The 26391-nt window shown below is 46.3% G+C and overlaps 1 protein-coding gene across 3 annotated transcripts in view; it reads left to right on the top strand.

Annotated features, from left to right (window-relative positions):
- The window catches only part of WDR62 (WD repeat domain 62), a 45410-nt gene that overhangs the window by 6235 nt on the left and 12784 nt on the right, over positions 1–26391 (top strand). For 2 of the 3 annotated variants that reach the window (XM_040446013.1, XM_040446015.1), the window contains exons 4-16: positions 1559–1616; positions 1846–2016; positions 2770–2907; positions 3332–3514; positions 5957–6117; positions 7310–7499; positions 16402–16539; positions 18019–18197; positions 19848–19939; positions 22291–22416; positions 25003–25070; positions 25152–25273; positions 26177–26252. In XM_040446013.1, the coding sequence (XP_040301947.1) occupies positions 1559–1616; positions 1846–2016; positions 2770–2907; positions 3332–3514; positions 5957–6117; positions 7310–7499; positions 16402–16539; positions 18019–18197; positions 19848–19939; positions 22291–22416; positions 25003–25070; positions 25152–25273; positions 26177–26252 (1702 nt within the window). The remainder of the gene's footprint in view (positions 1–1558; positions 1617–1845; positions 2017–2769; positions 2908–3331; positions 3515–5956; positions 6118–7309; positions 7500–16401; positions 16540–18018; positions 18198–19847; positions 19940–22290; positions 22417–25002; positions 25071–25151; positions 25274–26176; positions 26253–26391) is intronic. The other variant, XM_040446014.1, reaches the window with a different exon arrangement.

Here is a 26391-nt window from a genome sequence, read left to right as displayed (position 1 = left end):
GTCTCCTCGTCTCAAAACTGGCTGAGAGACCTGAGTTCATGGAGCATGCCTGAGGAATTAGTGCAGCGATGCCCATAGAGCATTTTGTGGAGGGCCGGGCGCAGGGTCAGGGCACACGGCAGGCTAGGAGTGGCTGCAGTCAACGGAAACCCACGAGCATGGCTTCAAACACAAGGGCATGCTCTTTGTGCTCGAAAGAAGTCTGGAGGTGAGGACCCAGGGGCTGGTGTCTCTGCAAGCCTCAGGAACCCCAGCCTGCCTGTCTTCTTGTTCCACCGTGCCTGTTGTGAGGCCTCTGTACTTGAGGTTGTCTCCTGGTCCAAGATGGAGTTCTGGCTGTCATGTCCGTTATTCAGAAGGGGAACGATTGGGGATCAGGACAAAGAGTTGCCTTTGAGAAGCTTTTCTGGAAATCCCACGTGCGTTTCAGTTTACTTCTCACCGGCCAGACTAAATCATGTAGCTGTACCTGTGTAGAGAGGCGAGGAAATGTACTCCAGCTGGAGACACTGCCATTCTAATTAAAATTTGGCTTCTGTGGGCGAGGAAGGATGGGCAGGTGGTGATCGGGTAGGCAGCTTGCCTTGTCTGCTGCCCTAGGAGTGGTGGGAAGCCACCAGAGAGTTAGGTGATGATGATAAGTGTTCTATAAGATTGTCAGAGACTCAGAGGCATTCGCTTAGTTACCTGCACACCAACTAACTCTCGTGAGGGAGACCATTACTAGACCGTTAAGGAACACAGGTAAAATAGGATTAAAAGAGAGAGTGGAGGGGCACCTGATGGGCTCAGTTGGTTGGGCGATTGATTTCTGCTCAGGTCATGATCCTAGAGTTGTGGAGCCCAGTCCCACGTTGGGCTCCGAGCTGAGCGTGGAGCCTGCTTGAGATTCTTTCTCTCCCCTCCTCTCCCCAGCTTGTGTGTGTGTGCTCTCTCTCTCTCTCAAATAAAAAAGAGAGAGAGGGGAGAGGAAAAAAACAATGTAGTCTGGGAACCATGAAACTTGCTGCCAGAAAAAACATGCAAACTACTCTGGTCATTCAGTCCTTGTGCAGGCTAGAGAGAAACATGTTGGTTGTTCATGGGTTTTCCAGAACACTTTGAGTGTTTAGCAGTGGAGCACATGCTGTCTCAGTGTGATGTCTGCCAGCACCGCACCGCCCCCCCCAGTTAGGACAGATCGGTACTATTTCCTGCACCTGAATTCTCAGGGTTACAGGGTGGGTGGGGCCTTAGGGAGCCCACCCCTGCTGAGCAAGAAGAAAGGAAGGTCCTTGTACAGTGACCACCCTATCTATGTTTGGGGACTTTGCTTTTACGCCTGGTTTCCTGTGCCACTGACCCTCTTCTGTCAGTGGGGAATGCAGGGAACGCGCTGTATGCTGTGCTGGGCACACGGGCAACATTGGCTCTGTGGGAGCTGCTGGCACTCACCTCTCCTGGCCTCTTTCAAGGCTTGGGAGCAAGGAGTGGGCAGAGTTCTGTGAGCACAGCCAGGCTGGGGTCTGGCTGCCTACCCGCCTTGGAACCAATGACCGGCGCTTTTCCCTTCCCTCAGGAAGTCGCTGAGTGCTCTGGCCTTCTCCCCTGATGGGAAGTACATAGTGACAGGGGAGGTGAGTTGTGTTTGTGAGTGGGTGGGGAGGGATCTTGGGGCCATTCCTTCTACCCCACAGTAGGTGTGGGAAGCCCCTAGAATAGCTTCTTCCTGGGCCAGAAAGCCCCATGGCAGATGGGGGAGGTGGCTTTGGGGCATACTGGGGCAATGCCAATTTTAGCCCCAGTAGCCCTTCCAGCCCCTCCTGGTGCAGATCCCAGCAGCAGTAATGGCCCAACCTTCCCCAGAACGGGCACAGGCCTGCTGTGCGCATCTGGGATGTGGATGAGAAGAATCAGGTGGCAGAGATGCTGGGCCACAAGTACGGCGTGGCCTGTGTGGCCTTCTCCCCCAATATGAAGCACATCGTGTCTATGGGCTACCAGCACGACATGGTACTCAACGTCTGGGACTGGAAGGTGAGAAGACTGGTGGGGGTACTCTGCAGCTCAGGCATTAAGCGAACTTAAATGAGATAATTTGGTAAAGTGTTCATTTATCCGGAAAATATTTATTGAGCAGCTAGTGCATGCTGATCCCAGTTTTAGACACTTACTGTGAGGCATACGACAAGCTCTAACTAGTAGAATTACGTAATTATTCTCATACTGACCAGCTGTGACCTTGAGCAAGTGACTTATCTGTGGGTCCGTTTCCTCATCTGTAAAAGGGATACGTTAGCATCTCCCTTGTTGAGTTGTGAGAATTCAGTGAGTTAATACGCACTGAAGGCTGGATTTGGGAACAGCTAGGGGAGGACTTGGAGGTGGCAGAAGTGGGTGGCAAATCCTGGCTGTGTTCACAACGTGCTGTGTGATCTTGAGCACATGACACCACCTCTCTGAGCCTGGCAGAGGTGGGGAGAAGCACCTACCATATAGGACAATGGAGAGGATTTCATCCTGCAAAGGCTCTGCCACGTGTGAGCTGTAGAGCTGGGACTCTTGGGGAGAGCTCTGGAACTTACTCACACATGGAAACCTTTCCAAACCTCAGTCTCCTCTGATTAGTAAAGATAAGAGTGCCACACGTAGGTTTCCCCAAGGGCCCAGAGGGCCCCAGGAAAACTGACCTGGAGCAGGGGATGGCTGAGTGATACAGGGCTCAGGCACAGGCACAAATGATCCAATGGCTGGGTGCTAGCGTGAACTTCTGTGCGTTGATTCTTCCAGAAAGACATTGTGGTGGCTTCCAACAAGGTATCGTGCAGGGTCATCGCCCTCTCTTTCTCAGAGGACAGCAGCTATTTTGTCACCGTAGGGAATCGGCATGTGAGGTTCTGGTTCTTGGAAGTCTCCACTGAAGCAAAGGTAGGTTTCTGCCCCTGTCCCCTTAGCCAGGCCTGGCGGTTAACCGTTAGGGGCAGTGTGGACTGTTTCTACCTGAGATTTGGAGCCAGTGATCTCAGAGGTCGTCTGGCCTCTGGTTCAGCTTCTGCTTCTGGGCCTGCTCAGACAGCTCAGACAGCTCAGGTGCTGTCAGGCCCTGCTGGGAAATCTCCCGACACACAGACCCTGGGGCCAGACCTCTTTTCTGGACTGCCACCTTCCAGCCACTCTGCCTAGAAGTGTCTGTTCTGCTTTTTTCTTCCTTTTTTCCTCCATTTGGAGGAATGCCTTCGAGCCCTTCTGTTTAGCTATGTGTCATATCGTCTGGTCATGAGAGTCCCATTGTGACCTTGCTGGGGTCGAGGCCATGAGGACAGTGTCTTACTATGCCCTGCTGTGCCTCCAGGTGACGGGCACGGTGCCCCTCGTAGGGCGTTCAGGCATCCTGGGAGAGCTGCACAACAACATCTTCTGTGGCGTGGCTTGTGGCCGGGGCCAGATGGCAGGCAATACCTTCTGTGTGTCCTACTCGGGCCTCCTCTGCCAGTTCAATGAGAAGAGGGTGCTGGAGAAGTGGATCAACCTGAAGGTACCCCACCCTCCCTGTCTGCCATCAGTGGGGAAAACACTCTTCCCAGGACATGTGTCTCTAGGGACATTCAGTAATGTCCCTGCCGGGTAGTTGATTCCACTAACTCTGGGTTTAACCTCTCAAAAGTTCTGCTTGTGAGACTTTTGGTGAGTAACTTTCCCTCAATGAGCCTCAGTTTCCTCATCTGTAAAATGGAAATCCTGCTGCCTACCTCACAGAGTTAATAAGGGAGTCCCATGAGATAATGTATAGAAGGTGCTCAGCACAGTGCCTGGTACCCTGTAATGGGGTCAAGGTTACAATCGCTCTCCTGTCACTGTTTGATCCAGTTCCCATTTTTCTTCTTCACTGAGCACTCTTAACTGGTGGGAGGACTGCATTTTTTTTTTTTTTAATCTAAGGTATGATTGACTTCATTTTTCAGTCAAAAAAGACTATGTTAAAAATACATAACTTTTTGGGGCGCCTGGGTGGCGCCGTCAGTTAGGCCTCCGGCTTCAGCCAGGTCACGATCTCGCGGTCCGTGAGTTCGAGCCCCGCGTCAGGCTCTGGGCTGATGGCTCAGAGCCTGGAGCCTGTTTCCGATTCTGTGTCTCCCTCTCTCTGCCCCTCCCCTGTTCATGCTCTGTCTCTCTCTGTCCCAAAAATAAATAAACGTTGAAAAAAAAAATTAAAAAAAAATACATAACTTTTTTTTAAGTTTATTTATTTTGAGAGAGAGTGAGAGTGTGAGCAGGGGAGGGGCATAGAGAGAGAGGGAGAGAGAGAACCCAATCAGGCTCTACACTATCAGCACAGAGCCCATTGCAGGGCTCAGTCTTGCGAACCATGAGATCACGACCTGAGCCGAAACTAAGAGTGGGGTGCTTACCTGACTGGGCCACTGAGGTGCTCTTAAAACATTTTATTTATTTTTTTAAAAAATTTTTTGAATGTTTATTTTTGAAGGAGAGAGAGAGAGCATGAGCAGTGGAGGAGCAGAGAGAAAGGGAGACACAGAATCCAAAGTGGGCTCCAGGCTCTGAGCTGTCAGCACAGAACCTGACATGGGGATGGAGCTCACAAACCATGAGATCATGACCTGAGCCGAAGTCAGACGCTTAACCGACTGAGCCACCCAGGTGCCCCCTCTTATAACATTTTAAACCAAAGGATGGGGGCTTCTGGGTCGCTCAGTTGGTTAAGCATCCAACTCCTGATCTCAGCTCAGGTCATGATCTCAGTTTGTGGGATTGAGCCCCGAGTTGGGCTCTAGGCTGATGGTGTGAGTCTGCTTAGGATTCTTCTCTGCCCCTTCCCACTCTCATTCTCTCTCTCTCAAAATAAATAAATAAAAACTTATAAATAAATAAATAAACAAACAAACAAATAAAAGATGTTACATCTATAAATTGCAGAACTACTTTTCTTCAGGATCTGAGGGTTTGAATCCAAACTGTCTTCCTATTCTGAGACTGGATGCCCATTGGCTATCAGCAGGAGCATAATGGTTTTCCCTCCTTTTCCTACTCCTGATTTTTTTTTTTTTTTTTTTTTTTTTGAGAGAAAAGAGCATGCGAGTCGGGAAGGGGCAGAGAGAGAATCCCAAGCAGTGCAGAGCCTGATGTGGGGCTCCATCTCCCCTGTGAGATTGACCTGAGCTGAGATCAGGAGTTGGACACTTAACCAACTGAGCCACCCAGGCACCCCATCCTACTCCTGCTCTTGTGGCTCCCCTCCAGAACTCACCTTTAGGGTTAAAGGAATGGTGTCAGGCCTGTGGAAGAATTCAGAGTTTCATCTGTTTTTCCTAGTTGGTCAAACATCATTTGTTTTTTTCTCGTTTGAATCCTCTTTCTAGAACTTTGGCAGCTTAAGCAAGTCCAAAGCTTTTGACAGATGGATGGTTAGCCCCTGAGCAGTTGTCATAAATGACAACTTATAAATTAAGTTCCTCTAGACTTGGACACACTCCTGTAATGTGTATCCAGAGGTCTGGCACTTCCTGCCCTGGCCATCTGTGTGTTCTGGCAGGATAGATGGCCCAATTGTCTTTCCTGTATACGGTAACATTTTTCTGTGTTGCTCTGAAGTATAATCTCTATGAAGTTGTTTTCAAACAATAAGGAGTAAAATGTAAGCCTCAAATTCAACCCTTTTACTGCAAATTACCTATCTGAAGTCACTATCTGCTGAACAGATTATTTTCCACACACAGCCGAGTTCCTCTGTAAACAATAACAATTCTGTCATAATTTGTGCCTCTGTCTGCCTGCTGGCATGTTTCTTTCAATGGTGACTGCTACATCCTGCTGTCAAAAGTCTTAAAATTTGCTAAAATAGACTTCTTAGACCCAAAGAACTAAAAGGCTTCTCTGGAGGCTGTTCTGTTAGTCCCTGTGTCCCTGAACTGGGCCACATGAAACACCAAGTACACTTGTGTTCCCTTTGCCCCCACAGGTCTCTCTGTCTTCCTGCCTGTGTGTCAGCCAGGAGCTCATCTTTTGCGGCTGCACAGATGGGATAGTCCGCATCTTCCAGGCCCACAGCCTGCAGTACCTCGCGAACCTGCCCAAACCGCACTACCTTGGGGTGGACGTGGCCCAGGGCTTGGAGCCCAGGTACTGCCCAGCAGGGGGAAGGAGAGGAGCCCACTCAGTCTGTCCACTGACATTCACTCATGCTTCCGGCCCCATCTACCTATCTGGCCAGCCCTGGGCTGGAAGGAGACAGCTATAACGAGGCAGCAAAATCTCTGCCACCATGAAGTCTGCAGTCTAGTGAGGGAGCTTGATGATAAGCAAGTACACAAACGAGACCATTTCAGATAGTCATAAATGCTGTGGTGAAATAAAGCAGGGACTCAGAAAGGAAAGTGCCCGGGGATGGGGCTGTGTTGATTGGCAGCCAGGGGAAGCGTCTTTGGTGAGAGGGAGCCAGCTGTGTGGAGAGCTGGGTCCCAAGAGCAAGCGTAAAGACCTGAAGGGAAAAACACCCTGGGCTTGGTGTGTTGCAGGAACAGCTAGGGACTGTGTGATCAGAGCCTAGTGTACCAGGGGAAGATGTTGGGAGACAGGTCTGAACATTTATGGAGACTGGCAGGGGAAGCTTCCTTCCAATAAAGGAAGTCTTTTCTGATGTCAGTGGGCAGCCTGATTTCAGACATTGGCATTGGTTATATGGTCAGGCCTTGAGCATTAGATCCCTCTGGCTGCCATGTTGAGAGGGGGTGGAAGGGCTGAGCTGTGCTGTATCTTCCCCTTTGTTGTAAGGCTGTTTGGTGTCTGTAAAACGTAGGACCTACCTCTCATGGAGACTGGGAATTCAGTGTCGCTAAAGCTCTCAGATCGGCGTGTCATAGATGCTCAGTAAACTGTAGCCTTTGTAGGGAGGCCCCAGGTCAGGGGACAGCTCCCCAGCCCCTTGCATAGGGATTTTTGATCACATGTTGGTGGGGCCAATGAGAGAGAACTGAGAACTGATGGTATGTGCCCATCATCCTTCCATGCTCAGAGAGAGGATGGAGCTTGGGTTGGATTAGATGAAGGGAGAGAGATGTCAACAGGAGTCAAAAATTCAAATGTTCTCAGGGGCCAGCCAGAAGCTTCCAGTTTACAACCTTTGGACTAGAAGCAAAAGCAAAGGAACTGGGAGGGAGGAAGGAGAAGTGGAGTTGGAGTGGGAGATGGACCACCCCAAATATAAGGAATGGCATTGCCAAGCAAGAGGCAGCTAGCTCAGGTGTCACCAGGAGCAGCTGTCACTACTCACAGTGACATTGATGGTGACTGATGGCACATGTGGCCTTGTTAGCTTCCTCTTCCACAGAAAGGCAGAAGCAGTCTACCCAGATACGGTGGCACTGACCTTCGACCCCATCCATCAGTGGCTGTCCTGCGTGTATAAGGACCACAGCATCTACATCTGGGATGTCAAAGACATCAACAAAGTAGGCAAGATGTGGTCGGAGCTCTTCCACAGCTCCTACGTCTGGAACGTGGAGGTGAGTCCCTGTTTTCTTCCCTCTGCCCCTGCTCGGCTCCCATCTGGGGCTCATCTGGGGAAAGCTTCCCCAGTTTAGGGAACCCATTCAGCTCTTCCTTCACAAGATCCCAACTTTGTGCCAGATGCTGTTCTATCTAGGTGCTGGAGACATGGCTGGGAAGGAAACTGATGAAAATCCTGCATTCGGGGGGGAGAGTAAACCCACACGTCATCAACACCAACCAAGCAGCACTACCTCTCCAAAGAAAAATAAAACAGCGTAGGGCAAAAGGGATCAAGGGTGCTATTCTAGAGAGGGGAATGATCAGGGAAGTCCTCTCTGAGGACATGACATTCAAGCAGAGACCTGCAGGAAGCGCGGCGTGTGGCCACTGGGGAGAACAGTGTTAAGAACATGTGTACCTTGGAGAGCTTGCTGTGGAGGCCATTTGTGTAGTTTAGTGCTTTTCTAAGTGTTGAAGTTTTCTGAGAATGAGTCTTTGGGATGTTTTCATTCTCTAAAGCTGTTCTAAGTCCTTGCACATAAGACAACCAGTGGGGAAATAGTTGTATTCTACCTTTTTTTTTCTTTTTTTGTCCCTCAAATTTCTTACTGATAGAGCACTTGTCCTAGAGAAATTATGTTTTTGGTGGCCCAGTTCACAACTGGGAGAAATAACTTGATCCGTTTGAATAAGCATTATTTAGCCCTTTGACTGCTTGAATCCATCTGCCTTCGTAGATCTGAGTTTTCTGCTGATAGCACTTTTCTCTTAACAAGCATGTTGTTTAAATAACTTTAAATTTTTGTATATAAATATATTCTCCTTGAAAAACAGGTGAAATATTTCAAAGCTAAAGACTGTTTTGATCACTTCCCTATCCCCCAATCCTCTCTCTCACCCTCACCTTTGTTGTTGGTTTAGTATATGCTCTTTCAGTTCATTTTCTTTGCATCCACCTGTTATTTATATATCTGTCTCTTCAACAAAAATATCTGTGGGTGCATCTTTTTATCAGTTCTGGAAAGAACAGCCAGTACAGACTTAATAATTGCCTCTACCCTGTTCTTTCTCTTCATCTGTAACTCCCATGTCCTCTCTCTATCCCTCATACTTTTTATAAATAGAACAGATCTAGAAAACCACACAAAAGAAATGTACAGTTTATTAATTGTTAGCAGCTATTGGTGCTCAATGCATAGATCCATTTATTCCTTGGGGGTTGCAATATGGTGATATTCTAATTCTATCATTTCTTTTTATTAGTTGGACTACTTATATGAAGAAACAATTCCCCTCATCTACCATTTGGTCACCCAGTGGTACACTTCATATAGGAAAGGCAGGATAAATGCTTGATTCTTTCCCTTTATTTACCAGTTTTCAAGATAATGAATTGGTTCCCTGTCCTCTAAAGGTAACTAGTTGTTTTTATTTAATATCATTGTAAACTCATATATGTAAATATATTGGATATATTTTAATCCATTGCAATTATTAACATTATTAAAGCTCAAATTGTCCCATCTTTGACCAGTGGGAGCCTCTTTAAGTTGGCTCCTGAGTCCTTTGGACATGACCCTAGTAATCTTTCTTTGGTAGCTTCCTTGCTATTGGAGATGACGAGATGTTCCAGTTGCATCTTGTACATTTCCTGTCCCAGACCTGGAATCAACCATTTCTTGAAGAAGCCCTGAGTTTTTGTTTTGTTTTCAGTGTGAACTGGTATTTCAAATTCACTGTCTGAGTGCTGGGGATGCTCATAGGTATTGGATTGATCCTTCCAGAATCCTAAAGACATGGGGGATGATGGAATTAGGATATCTCCCCAGTTAATCATTTACTTATTCCCACATTATATGTACAACAGTCTGAGAATGACAATTATTCAATTTTGAAAAGAGTTTAAAACAATTTTTTTTTTGCCTATGTTCTCTCCATTCACCCCCATTTTTAAAAATAGTTATACTATTTCTGTGTGATTTGATCATTATATACCACATTCTCTTCCTTATGACCCCATTTATTTGGGGGAGGGTAATAAGTGTACATATATATTGTGGTAAAATACACATAGCATAAAATTCACCATTTAAATAATTTTAAAATGTACAATTCAGTGGCATTCAATACATTCACAATGTTATACAACCATCCCTACTATCCAGCACTGGAACATTTTCATCACCTCAAAAGGAAACTCTGTACCCAAGCAATCAATCCCTTTTCCCACTTCCCCAACCCTAATCTGCTTTCTGTCGCTATGACTTTGCCTGTTCTGAATATTTCATACAAATGGAAAAATAAAATATGTAGACTCTGTGTCTGGATTCTTTCACTTAATGTTTTCAAGGTTTACCCACGTGGTTACTTACATGTTTCAGTACTTCATTCCTTTTTTAGGGTTGAATAATATTCCAGTGTATGGATATACCATGTTTTGTTTATCTGTTCATCAACTGATGGATATTTGTGTTGTTTCCATCCTCTGGCTTTATGAATAGTGCTGCTATGAACGTTCATGTACAAGCTTTGTTTGAACATCTGTTTTCAGTTCTTTGGGGTGGTATACCTGGTGGGCAGAATTGCTGGGTCATATGGTAATTCTGTGTTTAACTTTTTGAGGAACCCCCAAACTTTTCCCAGCAGCTGCATCATTTTATATTCCCACTAGCCATCCTCCACATCCTTACCAACACTGTTTTTTTTTTGATTTTTGAAGTATAGCCATCTTAGTGTTTGTGAAATGGTAGTATATTGTGGTTTTGACTTGCATTTCCCTAATGGTTAATGATACTGAATTTCTTTTTATGTGCTAGCTGGTAATTTGTATATCTTTGAAGAAATATCTATTCAAATATTTTGTCCAGTTTTTACTTGGGTTGTCTTTTTGCTTTTGAATTGTAAGAGTTCTTTACATATTCTGGATATCCTTATTAGATATATGATTTACAAATATTTTCTTCCATTTTTATGTTATCCACTTTCTTGTATCCTTTGATGTACAAAGATTTTTAATTTTGATAAAGTTCAATTTAGTTTTTTCTTTTATTGCTTGTATCTTTGGTGTCATAACTAAAAAACCATTGCCAAATCCACAACCATGAAGATTTACTTTTCTTCTAAGGGTTTTATTATTTTAGCTCTTCCATTTAGGTCTTTGGTCTCTTTTGAGTTAATTTTTGTTAACTTTTATACTTGAAGCAAGGGTCCAGCTTCATTATTTTGCATGTGGGTATATAATTCCAGCACTGTTTATTGAACAGACTATTCTTTCCCCTTGGATAATCTTGGCACACTTGTCGAAAATCAATTGACCATAGATGTATGGATTTAATTTTGTACCCTCAGTTATATTCCATTGATGTATGTCTATCTCTATGCCAATGGCACAGAATTTTGATTACTGTAGCTTTGTAATAAGTTTTGAAATTAGGAAGTGTGTTTCCTACAACTTTGTTCTTCTTTATCAATATTGGCACTATTTGGGATCAGCTTTTCTGTTTCTGAAAAAAAAAAACAACAACCTTATCTCCATTGTAATTTTTATCTTCTTCTTGCCAGCCCTTGGTTTAGTTTGCTCTTCTTTTCTAGTTCCTTAAGGTGAGACATTATTGATTTGAGACTTTCTTGATGGAGGCATTTACAGCTATAAATTTCCCTCTGAGTATTGCTTTTGCTGCATTCCATAAGTTTTGGTATATTGTGTTTTCATTTTCACTTGTGTCAAAGTATTTTCTAATTTCCCTTTGATTTCTTCACTGATCCATTGGTTGTGTAACAGTGCGTGATTTAATATTCACATATTTGTTAATTCTCCAAATTTCCTTCTGTTATTTGTAATTTCATTCTGACTGTCGTTAGATTGTTTGTGTGATTACAGTCTTTTAAAATGTATTGACTTCTTGGGGCGCCTGGGTGGCGCAGTCGGTTAAGCGTCCGACTTCAGCCAGGTCACGATCTCGCGGTCCGTGAGTTCGAGCCCTGCGTCAGGCTCTGGGCTGATGGCTCAGAGCCTGGAGCCTGTTTCCGATTCTGTGTCTCCCTCTCTCTCTGCCCCTCCCCCGTTCATGCTCTGTGTCTCTCTGTTCCAAAAATAAAAATAAAAACGTTGAAAAAAAATATTTTTTAAAAATAATAAAAAAAAAATAAAATGTATTGACTTCTTTTGTTACCTTATAGGTGGTCTATTCTGGAGAATGCTCCATGTTTACTTGAGAAGAATGTGGGTTATGCCGTTATTGGGTGGAGTATTCTTTACATATCTGTTAGTCTGTTTGGTTTATAGTGTTTTTCTAGTCCTCTATTTCCTTATTGATAATTTCTTATAACTATCTTTTGTTGAAAATGGAATGTTGAAGTCTTCAACTGTTATAATGCTGTTTCCAATTCTGTCAGTTTTTGCTTCGTGTATTTTGGTTCTCTGCTCTTATGTGTGTATGTTTGTGTTATATCTTCTTGATGGTTGGCCCCTTTATCAATATATAATGCCCTTCTTTGTCACTTGTAACAGTTTTTTTTTAATATGAAATTTATTGTCAAATTGGTTTCCATACAACACCCAGTGCTCATCCCAAAAGGTGCCCTCCTCGATACCCATCACCCACCCTCTCCTCCCTCCCACCCCCCATCAACCCTCAGTTTGTTCTCAGTTTTTAACAGTTTTTTATGCTTTGGCTCTCTCCCACTCTAACCTCTTTTTTTTTTTTTCCTTCCCCTCCCCCATGGCTTCCTGTTAAGTTTCTCAGGATCCACATAAGAGTGAAACCATATGGTATCTGTCTTTCTCTGTATGGCTTATTTCACTTAGCATCACACTCTCCAGTTCCATCCACGTTGCTACAAAAGGCCATATTTCATTTTTTCTCATTGCCACGTAGTATTCCATTGTGTATATAAACCACAATTTCTTTATCCATTCATCAGTTGATGAACATTTAGGCTCTTTCCATAATTTGGCTATTGTTGAGAGTGCTGCTATGAACATTGGGGTACAAGTGCCCCACTTGTAACAGTTTTTAAAAATTTTTTAAAAAATATTTATTTTTGAAAGAGAGAGAGACAGAGTGTGAGTGTGGGGATGAGGGGGCGGGGAGCAGAGAGAGAGGGAGACACAGAATCTGAAGCAGGCTCCAGGCCCTGAGTTGTCAGCACAGAGACCAACAGGGGCTTGAACCCATGAGCAGTGAGCTCATGACCTGATCCAAAGAGGGATGCTCAACTGACTGAGCCACCCAGGCACCCCCACTTGTAACAGTTTTTGACTTAAACTCTATTTCGTCTGATACTACTATATACATGCAAATTTCTTTTCTGGTTACTATTTGTATGGAGTATCTTTTTTTTTTTTTTTAATATATGAAATTTATTGTCAAATTGGTTTCCATACAACACCCAGTGCTCATCCCAAAAGATGCCCTCTTCAATGCCCATCACCTACCCTTCCCTCCTTCCCAGCCCCCCATCAACCCTCAGTTTGTTCTCAGTTTTTAAGAGTCTCTTATGCTTTGGCTTTCTCCCACTCTAACCTCATTTTTTTTTCCCCTTCCCCTCCCCCATGGGTTTCTGTTAAGTTTCTCAGGACCCACATAAGAGTGAAAACATATGGTATCTGTCTTTCTCTGTATGGCTTGTTTCACTTAGCATAACACTCTCCAGTTCCATCCACATTGCTACAAAGGGCCATATTTCATTCTTTCTCATTGCCACGTAGTACTCCTGTATGGAGTATCTTTTTACATAACTTTACTGTCACCCTGTATGTGTCTGGATATAAAGTAGCCTCTTATGGACAACAGAGAGTTGGATCTTTTTTTAATGAAGTCTGCCAATAATTTCCTTTTTATTACAGAGTTTAATCCCTTTACATTTAAGGTAATTACTCCTAAGATGGGATTTATTTTTATTTTCTTCTTTTCTTGCCTATCTCATAATTTTTTTTTGTTGAAACCTAGATATTTTGATTTTTATAATGTGATGACTCTGGAAATCAAATTCTTCTCCTCCACGCTGGGATTTGTTGTGTGGGTTGTAGTTGTTTAGTGGTTTTTCTGAACTGTTTTTGTAAAGATTGTGTTCTTTTTCATGTGTAGTCACTAAAGTCTTTCCATTATCTGAGATGTCGGCTGTTGTGATTTGACAGCAGTTTCCTTAAATGTCAAAATGCAGCAGCTTCTTTCTTTTTTAAGCTCTCCCTGGTTATTGTAAGTTAGATTCCAGAGTTCTGAAAAAGTTGATTCTGACAGTTTTTTGGAGCTTAAGTTTGTTTTGGTGGAGGGATAGCTTTTTGGAGTTCTCCCCACTGTGCCGTTTTCAGGGATGTCACTTGACCCTCATTTATTCTTTGTTCTACGAGTAACTATATATTTAATCTATGTTGATGTCTCTAGTTGTTTTTGTTGTCTGAAGCTCCTTCTTTTTTTTTTTTTTTTTTTGAGAGAGAGCACGGGGGAGGGGCAGAGAGAGGGGGACAGAGGATCTGAAACAGGCTCTGCACTGACAGCACAGAGCCCGTGGACCTTGAACTCACGAGCCATGAGATCATGATCTGAAGCCAAAGTCAGACGCTTAACCGACTGAGCTAACCAGGTGCCCCTGGAGCTCATTCTTTAGAAGATTTGTCAGGAACAGTTCATGGGGACAGTATCTCCCAATATGAGTTTTTGCATATTGGTAAGTTTATATTTGTCCTTTATACTTGAAAGTCACTCCTGCTGGATAGAAAATATTTGGCTCATGTTTTCTTTCCTTGTCTCTCTTAAATACATTATTTCATTTTCTTATGGTTATTGAAATGTCTGATTGTTTTCCCTTTTAAGTCACTTTCTGTGCTTGCCTAGAAGCCCAAAGGATTTCTTTCTTTTACTTTTAGGCCTAGTAATGTTACTCTAGAGTATATCTTGGTATTGGTTTTTATAGGTAGACCTATTCCTGCTGTATACATTTTAGTATTTCTGTTCCCTTGATGTGGTTTTCTTCAGGGATTTCTATTATCTATATGTTGGATTCTCATTGCCTAGCTCCAGTAGTGTCACTTTTTCTCAAATCCTTTTAGTTCTTTCATCATTTGTTTTATTTTTAAAATTTCCCCCTTTTAGGGGTGCCTGGGTGGCTCAGTTGGTTAAGTGTCCGACTCTTGGTTTCAGTTACATCATGTGATCTCATGGTTTGTGGGTTTAAGCCCCGCATTCTGCCTCATGCTGACAGTGTGGAGCCTGCTTGGGATTCTCTCTCTCTGCCCCTCCCCCTCTGGCCCCCTCTGTCTCTCTCTCAAAATAAATAAATAAACTTAAAAGATAAAAAAAAAAAAAGCCCCCTTTTTACCTATTTCTTCATGCCTTACCTTTTTGTGTTTATTCGCTTTTGGATTCCTTCTAATTTGGTTTTTATTCCTAAAATGATCTCTTCATTTATTTCTAACTCTGAATTCTGTCATCTTATTTCTGAATTTCCTAATTGGGAAATTGTTTTGTTTTGTGGAAATATGTTTCTGGTGTGCTTTCTTTCTTTTCCTTTTATTTTAAAGGGTAACTTTGTTTGGGACTGGAGTTTGGTTCTTTTTTGTTTTCATTTTTAGAAATGGTATAGTTCATGGGACACCTGGCTGGCTCAGTCCGTAGAGCCATGATCTGAGGGTCATGAGTTTGAACCCCACCTTGGGTGTAGAGATTACTTAAATAAAAATAAAAACAGAAGTTGGTGTGGTTGAGGGCAGATTTTCTAGCTTCCCAAGAAAGGATTCCATCTTCTATGATTTTTATACTATTTAAAAAAATATGGCAGCTTGCTTTCTGATATTTCCTTATTATGTTCCTATTTATGTGTTGTGCCCCTACCTTTTTCTAAGCCTCCTCTTTACTCTGGCTCTCCAGTGTCTATCCTGATCAGTCTTGTTTTCCCTCTGGGTGGGCCTTTGGCCATGGGTGAGAGCCATGGCAGGTCAGTGTTAAGAGTTCACAGGATCTTCACAGCTCCAGCCCCTTTGGACCTAATTGCCAAAGCACACACTCAACCACTATTGGAGTGGATCAAACCCTCCTGGTTTGAACTGCTGTTCAGTTTGAACTGTTGTACTTTCCCTGTGAATACCCGTTGGCTACTTTGGGGTTATCCTTTGTTGGGTAACCACAGAGTTACTCAAAGAACAACAATGTTGCTTCCTTCTGTGTTCTCTCATATACATGTTGACAAACTACTGGAGGTATTTAGTCCCTACCTGCTTGTATTTTGGGAGTTACGAGAATATCGTATCACCTAATTTTGCTGTAAGTGTTGTCTGTGGGGTTTTGGTTTTGATATCTCGTTGCTCATTTTGATGTGGCGATTTTAGATTAAAAATCTGTGCTACTGTTGTTATCATTTCCTCAGAACCCGGTTTTCCAGATTTGAAATCTCTCTATATGTCATCTTTTTGACTGTCTGACCTGCATTTTGCTTCTAGAAATAGTTCTATTTTGTTGTTTTTCAGCCCTGCTTGGTTAGTCTTTATAGTTTATGGTCGGCTAGTCATACTTTTACTCTTGTCAAAGCTCTTCTATTTCTTTAAGCATGTTAAACATAGTTATTTTATGTTCTGTGTGATAATTCCAGTATTTGAAGCTGGATGGTTATTTCTGCTGCTTCTTACTCATGGTACCTTGTTTCCTTTTGTGCTTAGTGATTTTTGATGGAGCTGCCCATTTGCCTTGGAAATTTACGTGTGGGGATGTTTCATGGCCTGGGCTGAAGATGGGGCATGGACAATATATAGTAGCATTCGGTGTCCTTGTTTTCTTGTTCATTTTTAACATAGAAGGCATTACGCCATGCCTGTTTATCTGCCACATACTTTTTGTCACCAAAATGCACTAGTATATCATAATGCTGCCACTGACATGGTTGTAATGAATCGCCCTTTGCCTTGTTCTCTGGGGACTGTAGGTGTATCCGGAGTTTGAAGATCAGAGAGCTTGTCTGCCATCAGGATCTTTTCTTACTTGCTCCTCAGACAACACCATCCGCTTTTGGAACATGGATAGCAGCCCTGACTCTCACTGGCAGAAAAATATCTTCAGTAATGTGAGTGGCTCATTTATGAACCATATTTTAGGAGGAACTGAGACATACTTTAAGTAGGATATAGGGACAAGAGGGGGTCTTATGGACCTTGGTGTTAAGTTTCACTGAGGGCAAGAAGCAGGAAGCAAGACCGGTCACACACTGTCGCCCTCTCTCTTGTCTCTCACTCTCTCCCTCTTTTTCTTTCTGAGGTAGTGTGGTCTGTCCTCTTTGCTTCTCTCTGCCCATCAGCTCCTGCTTTCTAGGTGTGTCAACACAGCTACTCCAGGCAACCTGACATATTCAGTAGAAATGAAATTGTTCCCCAGGTCTTGAGTCAGAACTCTCTGGAAGAACACCTGACAGACCAAATCAGGGAGGGGCTTCCCCTGTCTAGCTAACTGCCACACAGTGAAGCCTTGGGTGAGGGTGCTGGCAGCGTCCCAAAGAGAGCCATGATGTTGGGAGGGCTGAAGAAATGGTTGATATTGCTAGGTCAGTGAGGGAGCTTCTCTTAGGAGCTGAGATCTGATTCATGCATTCATTTATTCTGCAGATGCTTAGTAAGATCTATGCTAGGTGCTATGCTGCATGCTGGGGACACATCAGTGACTAAGACCCTCCTTCTGCCCTTGTGGCTCCCACAGTCTAGAAGGGAGAGGCACCAATAACTGCACAAATTATGGTATAATCATAAGCATGATAAGCATGGAAATTGTGAAGTGTTAGTAGGATATGTAACAGTGTCATCTGATTTTATCTGTAGTGTGAGGGGCAGTTTCCTGGAGGAGGAGACAACTGAGCTGAGATGTGGAGGATAGGGATGAGCAAAGAGGGGAGGGGAGAGTGTCCTACACCAAGGGAATAGCCTGTGCAAAGGCCCTGAGGTGAGAAAGAGTTTGGGCAGTTGGAAAACCTGAGCAGTCACTGTGGCTGGAACAAAACAGGCCCTTAATGCAGGCTGTGTGTAGCAGGTGCCCTTTTACTCCCCTCACCACCCCCCCCACCCAGTACTACCACCTTCTCTTCTGCACCTGTGTGATATACATGTTATATTTGTCTGCATACAATAGAAAAACCCAAAGCCAAGAGGAAAAGTTTGGTTTTCTGACTCATAAAAATAGTCTGGAGGTCACCAGTCCAGGCTGTTTTGGCAGCTGCAGGAAGCCCTTAGAGACCCGAGAGCCTTTAGCTGTCCACACTGCCATTTTGGAGTCATCCTTGTCCTTGTCATCCAGTATGGCTGCCGGAGCTCCAGGCAGCAGGATGGAGGAAAAGGAAGCAGAGTGTTCTCACTTGTTTTATATCTCATTGACCAGAATGTATCCACAGAGCCTCACCCAGCTGCCAGGGGGACTAGGAAACAGTCACTCTGAGTAGCGAAGGTCAGATTTGGAGTTCTGGAGCTAATGAAGGACAGGAGGCCGGCTGTGGGGAGACAGGACTGCAGAGGTGCTTTGGCACTTCCAGAGCACTGACCTCAGCCCTCTCCCTCCGCAGACCCTGCTGAAGGTAGTGTACGTAGAGAATGACATCCAGCACCTGCAGGACACGTCGCACTTCCCAGACCGGGGGGGTGAGAACGGGACGCCTGTGGACGTGAAAGCTGGGGTGCGGGTCATGCAGGTCAGTCCTGATGGCCAGCACTTGGCTTCAGGCGACCGAAGTGGAAATCTGAGGCAAGTGAGCCCTGGAGGGTGATTAGCAGACACTTCCCAGCTCAGGCTTGGATACTCGGTGGTGTGAAGGAGCCCTGGCCTCGCCACCCCCACCGGCCCCCTGGGAATGAGGGACTGTGACTAGCAAGCTGGAAAGCAGCTGTCCCTGATGACTTTAAGCTAAGAAGCATCTTCCGGAGGGCTGACATAGGGCAGCCACGGGGACCTCCGCAGCTGGGGCTTGTGAACTGTGCCCGTGTTGTAGACAGGCACACATGTGTGACCTTAGGGTAGGGGGACAGTTCCGGACAGAGAGGATGCCAGCTGGAGCGTGGGGGGTCCTGGTGGCATGGGGGGGGGGGGCAGGAGGATGGGACATATGAGGGCTCAGGCTGTTTTCCCACACTGTAGAGGTTTTTTAAGATGTCACCGGCCCAATAGGCGCTGACAGAATACGAACCCCATCACGAGGTTTAAGTTGACGAATGACAGCTGTGACCACTTGGGTGCTGAGACTGGAGGAGTGAAAGGGATAGGGAGCCGGAGAGCAGGTGCTCCATGAAGGGGCAGCCACCGTGTGGCAGCAGGAGTGCAGGCTGCATTGTCACATGTTCCCATCGTCCAAGTAGAGCAAAGGGCTGAGTTTTCTCTGTGAAATTCTATGATTTTTATTTTTATTTTTTAATTTTTTTTTCAACGTTTATTTATTTTTGGGACAGAGAGAGACAGAGCATGAACGGGGGAGGGGCAGAGAGAGAGGGAGACACAGAATCGGAAACAGGCTCCAGGCTCTGAGCCATCAGCCCAGAGCCTGACGCAGGGCTCGAACTCACGGACCGCAAGATCGTGACCTGGCTGAAGTCGGACGCTTAACCGACTGCGCCACCCAGGCGCCCCGTGAAATTCTATGATTTTTAAATGCTGGCAACTGTTTGGACACCAATCACCGTGTGAGGCAAACCGAATGTGTCCGTGGGCCGTTCACACTGACTGTGCTCTGCTGTGAATGGTGAAAACAGCAGCGAGCCAACGTGGATGTAGCACTCTTCCCTGGCTGGCCACTGGCTTGACACTTACTCCTTTCACCCACCCTCTGGTGGAAACGCTGCTCTTAGCAGCTGGTTTCTAGATGGGTTAACTGAGGCAGGAGAGGCCAGTGGCTAAGCTAAGATGACAGGTAGAGTGAAGGACGTGGAGTGACTGTCTCTTATGTCATCCTAGAGGGCGTGTTGTTTGGTTTCAGTTGGAGAGAATGAGGAAAGTTTAGATTTGAGAGTCTTTAAGAATGAGAGATAGGAATCAAATGTCCCATACCTATAGGTCCTATCCTTGAGTATGACCTCTGACCCCTGGCCCCTGCCCCACCCCCAGGAATCACCTCTGATATAGCCCTGTCCTAACCCCTGTTCTCCCAGAGGACTGTCCTAGTCCTGGCCCATGGAACCATAAGGGGCTGGTGCTGCTTAGGTGGTCCAGGCTTGGCACTGCTACCTTTAAGATAGCTGGTTTCTAGAGGAGAAGAATGATTGGGCATCTAGATTAGCTGGCCGGGGCAGGAATTTCCCACATTGCCTGGCGGGCTGCTCTGACCTTTTCTACCAGTGGCAGAACACCTAGCACTGAGGGGTGGGGGCTCCGGGCAGGGTACAGCAGACAGCGTATGTCTCCCAGGATCCACGAGCTACATTTCATGGACGAGCTGGTCAAAGTGGAGGCCCATGATGCTGAGGTGCTGTGCCTGGAGTACTCCAAGCCTGAGACAGGTAAACCTGTGTGGGGTGAGGGGCAGGTAGGGGGAAAGCAGGAGAGCATTCCCCCCCTGGCCGAGCCACAGAAATGAGTGGTTGATGTCTCGTGGGGCTGTGAGTGACAGCTAGAAGTCCTGTGTGTAGTAAGCCCTGTCACTGGGCCCTGAGACCAGGGTAGCCAGGACTCTAGAATGCAAGACTCGGGCAGGCAAGACTGGGCTTGACTTGCTTACCCTGGTCCCCAGTGCTCTGAATAGCTTTGAGTTGAAAGAGGTGAGTGTTGAACGAGAGAAAGTATGAATGAGCTCATCCTCTGCTGGAAAAAAGAGAGCAACAGTTATATTATATATCACAGATCAACCATATTATTTTGAAAAAGTTCAATGCCTACAGAAAAATTGCAAGAGTATTAGAATGAATACCCATATTCTTTTCACCCAGATTCCTCAGGGTTTTTTCTTTTAAATTCTATCTGACCCTATGACTGTATATATGACTTTACCTGTTTCCCCATCTCCACTTCTTTTTTTTTTTTTTTTTAATTTTTTTTTAACATTTATTTATTTTTGAGACAGAGGGAGACAGAGCATGAATGGGGGAGGGTCAGAGAGAGGGAGACACAGAATCTGAAACAGGCTCCAGGCTCCGAGCTGTCAGCACAGAGCCCGACGCGGGGCTCGAACTCCCGGACCGCGAGATCATGACCTGAGCCGAAGTCGGCCGCTCAACCGACTGAGCCACCCAGGCGCCCCACCCCATCTCCACTTCTATCTCTGTGTTTATGCACATGTGTGTACCTATGCACACAGACATAAAGTATTCTCACATACATTTCTTTGGCTAACCTGTTTGAGAGTAAGTTGAGGGCATGATCTTTCACTCTTCGATGTGTCTGTGAGCATTTCTTAGGAATGAGGATATCCATTTACAGGACCATGTGCACTTATCAAATATGGAGGTTTCAGGGCACCCAGGTGACTCAGTCGATTAAACATCGGACTCTTGATTTCGGCTTAGGTCATGATCTCACAGTTCATGAGTTCAAGCCCCACATCAGGCCCTATGCTGACAGCATGGAGCTTGCTTGGGATTCTCTCTCTCTTGCTCGCTGTCTGCCCCTCCCCTGTTTGTGTTCTCTCACTCTCTCAAAATAAATAAATAAACTTAAAAAAAAAAATGGGAGGTTTCACTTTATATGGTTCTGTTATCTCCTCCGTGGTCCTTATTCCCAGTTTGCTGGCTGTCCCAATATTGTCCTTCGTAGCACCTTTGTTTTTCCAGTCCAGGTTCACAATTTAGTTTTCATAGCTCTTTTGTCACCTTTTTTTCTGGAACATTTCCACAGCCTTACTTTGTCTTTGTGATTTGACTTTCTGCAGAGTATAGGCCATTTTACAGAATTTCCTTCAGTTTGGGTTTGTCTGTTTTCCCCATGATTTGATTCTGCTGATACATTTTTGGCAGGAATAGAACATTTTGGCAGGAATAGATATGTTAGCAATCTTTCCCATACTCTTTTCTCCTTATTTGTTTCCCTGCACCCTCTGTCCCACCAGTTTTTCTTTTCTTTTCTTCTCTTTTTTTTAAGTTTATTTATTTTGAGAGAGAGAGAAAGAGAGAGAGAGCAAGCAAGCAGGGTAGGGGCAGAGAGAGAGAACCCCAAGCAGGCTCTGCACTGTCAGTGCACAGCCTGACACGGGACTCAAAGTCAGGAACCATGAGATCATGACCTGAGCCGAAGTCGGATGCTTTACTGTCTAAGTCACCCAGGCACCACCCACCAGTTTTTCTTCAAATCTCTTTTCATTCAGTACATCCTTCATGAACTCCCCTCCACCTCAAGTCACGTGTTAGCCCTTAGACATGCGAGGCGACCAGGGTTGGCACTGTCTGAGGGGGCCAGCAGGGAAGACCCATTGGCAGAAGGAAGTGTGGCAGCGGGTTGTCAGTAGGGCCTGGACGAGACCCAGGTAGCCGGAGTTCAGAGAGTGAAGGAGCAGTGTTCTGGGGAGGCTGAGAAGTTGGCTGGGCTTCACATGGCAGCCAAAGAGTTGGCCTTGGCAGGAAGGAGTGCTGGGCTCTGCTGGGATGTCTGCTATGGGCACAGGTGGCAGAGCACCCATGTACATCAAGATTCATCCCCCTGAACTGGGCATGGGATGTGAAGTGCCAAGGTTTGAGGGGCTCTGGGGAGAGACTGCAGAGCTGGGGGAATGGCCCCTTGTGGGCTTTGAGGCCAGGTAGCTGCAGTCACAGCACCAAAGACCCCTTCTTCGAGGCCTGGAAAGCTCAGTCACATTGTTCTCTGGGAGGCCAAGGCATCAGGCAGCCTCCTGAGAACCCAGTGCCACCCTGTCCACTCACAGGACTGACCTTGCTGGCCTCAGCCAGTCGGGACCGACTGATCCACGTGCTGAATGTGGAGAAGAACTACAACCTGGAGCAGACCCTGGACGACCACTCCTCCTCCATCACCGCCATCAAGTTTGCTGGTGAGTCCTTTCCTTCCTGCTTCGCCCTCCTTGGTTGGTGCACCCCTTTGGCTACACGTAATAACAAGACTCCCTTTAGTTTGAACAAAAAAGGGAAAAGCAAGCTCTGGATTCAGGCCCAGCTGGATCCAAAGGTTGATTTATTCTATTATTTTTTTTTTTAATCATCAAGACTCCCTTTGTCAGCTACACCTTTCTGTGGTGGGCAGCATCTGGGTGTCACTGTGCCACTCGAAGGAGATTTCCCCTCTTCCTATCAATTTTGGCAGAAATTGGGAGCTGAATTCCCTTGTGCAGGCTTGAGGCACCTGCCCTTTTCAGAACAGTTATCGGTGCCAGGGCTTTGGGGTGTTTTCTTGGGCCAGGTCTGACTCACGTGCCCCCAGCCCACACCTGCCTCCACCCCTGATCCAGAAGGACTGGCATTAGGTGAACGCCATTCCCCAAAAAGAAATCGGGGTGCCAATCCTGTGAGAGGACCGCGGGATGGGCACTGGTGACTTTGGCAGAAAAATAGGTGACTGCAAAGGTTGCCGGGAGCTAATTCTGTGCTGGGGAGGATCCTTGCACTGCAGTTAGTCCATTCCTTACCTCGTTTACAGCGAGAGTCACACAGCAGTAGGTGCAGGCTTAGGATCTTGCCTTGGGCTGCCCTCCAAAGTGCATACTCAGCCAGGAAATCAAAGGGATTCCCTTTAGACTCAAAAGATTCAGTATGAAGGTTTGGCCCTAAGGAATTCCAAGGGGAGAGGAGGCAGGTCCTATGAGATTTAATTGATCAGAACCCAAGAGCATATTCAAAACTATATTCCAGAAGAATCTACTCATGAAGAGAATACATCTATGTACTCATTCCAAGTTCTTGACTACGAAGAGTTTTTTTTTTTTTACATATAATCTTGTGACTGAGAATGTATTAATGTCCCTTGATCCTCCCCGCTTTCTGCCCTACCTCTCCGTAGCCAAAACAAGTTAACAATGGACAAAAACAAGTTAACAATGTTTGACGTGTCTTGATGAAGACAACCAAAGCTGATCAGCTAAAACTTTCAGACATCTTTAAAAACCTGTTCATTCCATGGGATAGAGTTAGAATAAATCAGCAAGTCTAGCAGCTTGGCCAGCAGTGACATCAACTTTCACGAATGGTCTAGATCCAAGAGAGGTGATGACTGGCCAAGGGGTGGCCCAGGAGTTGGTCCTTAAGGCCATCTCCTGAAAGGTGTGGGCTTTCATTAGAACCCCCAGCCAGTCTGAGAGGATGTAACTCCTAACCCCAGTTCCTGAGTGCCCTTCTGTGGCTGAGCTATGCTCAAAACGCTGATAATTTTAGTATAAACTGGGCTCCAGCCAGTCGAAATCTGACTGAAACTGCCCTGCTAAGGTAAGATTCAGTCTTTAACAGTTTTATCTGAAAAATATCCAAACAAATGAATACAATACAGATAGTTTACAGAACAGTACAATGAACTTCCACATCAAGGTACTTAATCAGTACATATGAACTAGAACAGACACACCCATTGTTTATAACCAGTGACCTGTAGCCTAACAGTGCTAGGTCCGTGGACTCCCCACCCCAGGTTAAGAAGCAGAACATTACCAGTAACTTACAGGTCTCTTTGGGTCCCTCCCAGGTTACACTTCCTCCCCAACACAGGGCTCACTGCCTTCTGTGAGCCAGTGACTCCCGCTTGAGTAACATCGTAACTTGTGCATCAGGCCTGAGCTCTTTCAAATGTCCTGCAGTGAAGCAAGGACACTGTGCTTAGATCTGTGCTTAGCAAGGCTCTAAGTGTTTTGTATCTGTTCTGTCTTTATATTCCCACCACAACTCTAAGGTATTTGTGCTGTTATTATTCTAATTCTATAAAGAAAGAAGAAAAGCAAGGATATTTATAGTGCTTACTGGGTGGCAGCCACTGTTCCACAGGCTTCACACAACTTTGTGGGGGCAAGGGCTGTCATAGGCCTGTTGTACAGACAGGAAATAGGCATGGAAAGGAAGCCCGGGTTTGGAGCACAGTGTTTAGCCAGAGAATGCCTGGGTCTAATACTGGCCCTGTCCGGACTCTCTGTGCTCTGGAACAAGGACTGTGTGACTCTAAGCCCCTGGGTTCACATTTGTACAGTGGGGTGGCTAGTGAGCCATCAGAAGGGGATGCGCGATGCGCATGTGGCAATGGGGCCTGGCCTGACATACATGTGGGTGTTCTGATTGTTCATGGTGGCATGGGCCTCCCAACCCTCTGCGTGTCTCCACTTGCTCCCCGCTTTGGTCCCGCCTCCACACTGCTGCCCAAATCACCTTTCCAAATCCCAAATCAGACGTGGTGCCCCTTCCGTGTCTCTGACATGTTTCCCTGTCTGCCCTTGCTCTGCAGAGACCTGCCAGGCCACTGCTCCACCTGTACCCCCTCATACACACAGCTCACGTCTTGGAGCCCTACCTGCACCCAGCACCCACTCTCCTCCTCCGGGAATCCGGAGTTCCCTTGCAGTGAGTTCCCTGGCTAGGATCCCTGGCCCCAGTCAGACTCAGCAGGGGCCCAGCCTTGCCTAATGCACTACCTCCTCCTCCTCCAGGCAATAGAGACATCCAGATGATCAGCTGTGGGGCTGACAAGAGCATCTACTTTCGCAGTGCCCAGCAGGTAGAGTGGGTTGGCCTCCTTGAGGGCTGGGGTGGGAAACTTGTCAGGGGTGTCCTCTGAAGGCCCTGCCTGCCCTGCCAGTCCTCAGATGGACTACACTTTGTCCGTACCCACCACGTGGCAGAGAAGACCACCTTGTATGACATGGACATCGACATCACCCAAAAGTATGTGGCCGTGGCCTGCCAGGACCGCAATGTGAGGTGAGAAGCTGGGCTCTTAGCCCAGCCTGGTTTCTGAGTAGGACCTGTGTAAGACCTGGTTGGTTCTTTGTCTGCTTATGATCTCCCTGCTCTCTTCCCCCTCCTCATCTGGACCCTAAAGAGCTGGGTTGGGTAGAGGGACCCAGCAAGTGTTTCTTAGGAACTGGGCTCACCCGGGCCCAGCCTCCGGGTCAGCAGAAGGTTCCTGCTGGCTCTCCAGAAGCCCATGTGGGGTGACTAGGAGGCGCTGATGTGGTTCATAAATTCATTCATTCGCCTACATTCCCTGAGCACCTGTCTGGGAGGGTAGTGCAGGAGACACAGCAGTGAGCAGGGCAGCCCCAGGCCCTGCCTTCATGGAGCTCACAGTCCAAGGGAGGAGAGGTGGACACCTCACTAGACAGTGACACCAGGGAGCGGTCAGGGCTAGGGGAGCCCAGTGGATCTGGGGGACCCTGGGGAAACCCCTGATCCTACCTGGGGATCAAGCAGGGCTTGATGGAAAGAACATCTGAACTGAGACTGGGAAGGATGTGGAGGAGTGAGCCAGGGGAGGGGAGAGAGGGATTGTGCAGAGGGGAGAGCATGTGCAAAAAGGTTCTCCACCCTTTCACTTGCTCATTCAGATTGAGTGCCAGCACTCCGCTTGCTCTGTAGTGGGGAAGACAGATGTTAACAGACATTAACTCAACGGATACCCCAATACATAACTTCCCTGACCTCAGCCTGAGAGGACATCTCATTTTCTGAGATGGTATTTCAGTCCAGGCATCAGATGGGAGATAAGAGGTGGCAAGGGGCCTCCAGGAGAGAGGAAGATGGTAGGTAAGGCTAGGACCAGAATGCAAGAGGGGGCAGGTGGGCAGGGCCACCACTGGCCACATTATGCTCCCACCTCTCCAGAGTCTACAACACCGTGAATGGGAAGCAGAAGAAGTGCTACAAGGGCTCCCAGGGTGACGAAGGGTCCCTGCTAAAGGTGAGTAGCTGGGGCCCCTGGCGTGAAAACCACACACATCCCCCCTGTCTGTCAGCTGCCCTTGTGGGCCACCCAAGACATGTGTCATCCTGGGTACCTGATCAAAGGATCACAGGCTGGCACCCACTCTGGCCTAGCT

The sequence above is a fragment of the Herpailurus yagouaroundi genome, unplaced genomic scaffold (assembly GCF_014898765.1).
Source record: "Herpailurus yagouaroundi ecotype Mexico unplaced genomic scaffold, PumYag 194, whole genome shotgun sequence".
Classification (NCBI taxonomy): Eukaryota; Metazoa; Chordata; class Mammalia; order Carnivora; family Felidae; genus Herpailurus; species Herpailurus yagouaroundi.
The sequence above is the reverse complement of the archived record's forward strand: the minus strand, read 5'-3'. Positions and strand labels throughout refer to the sequence as shown.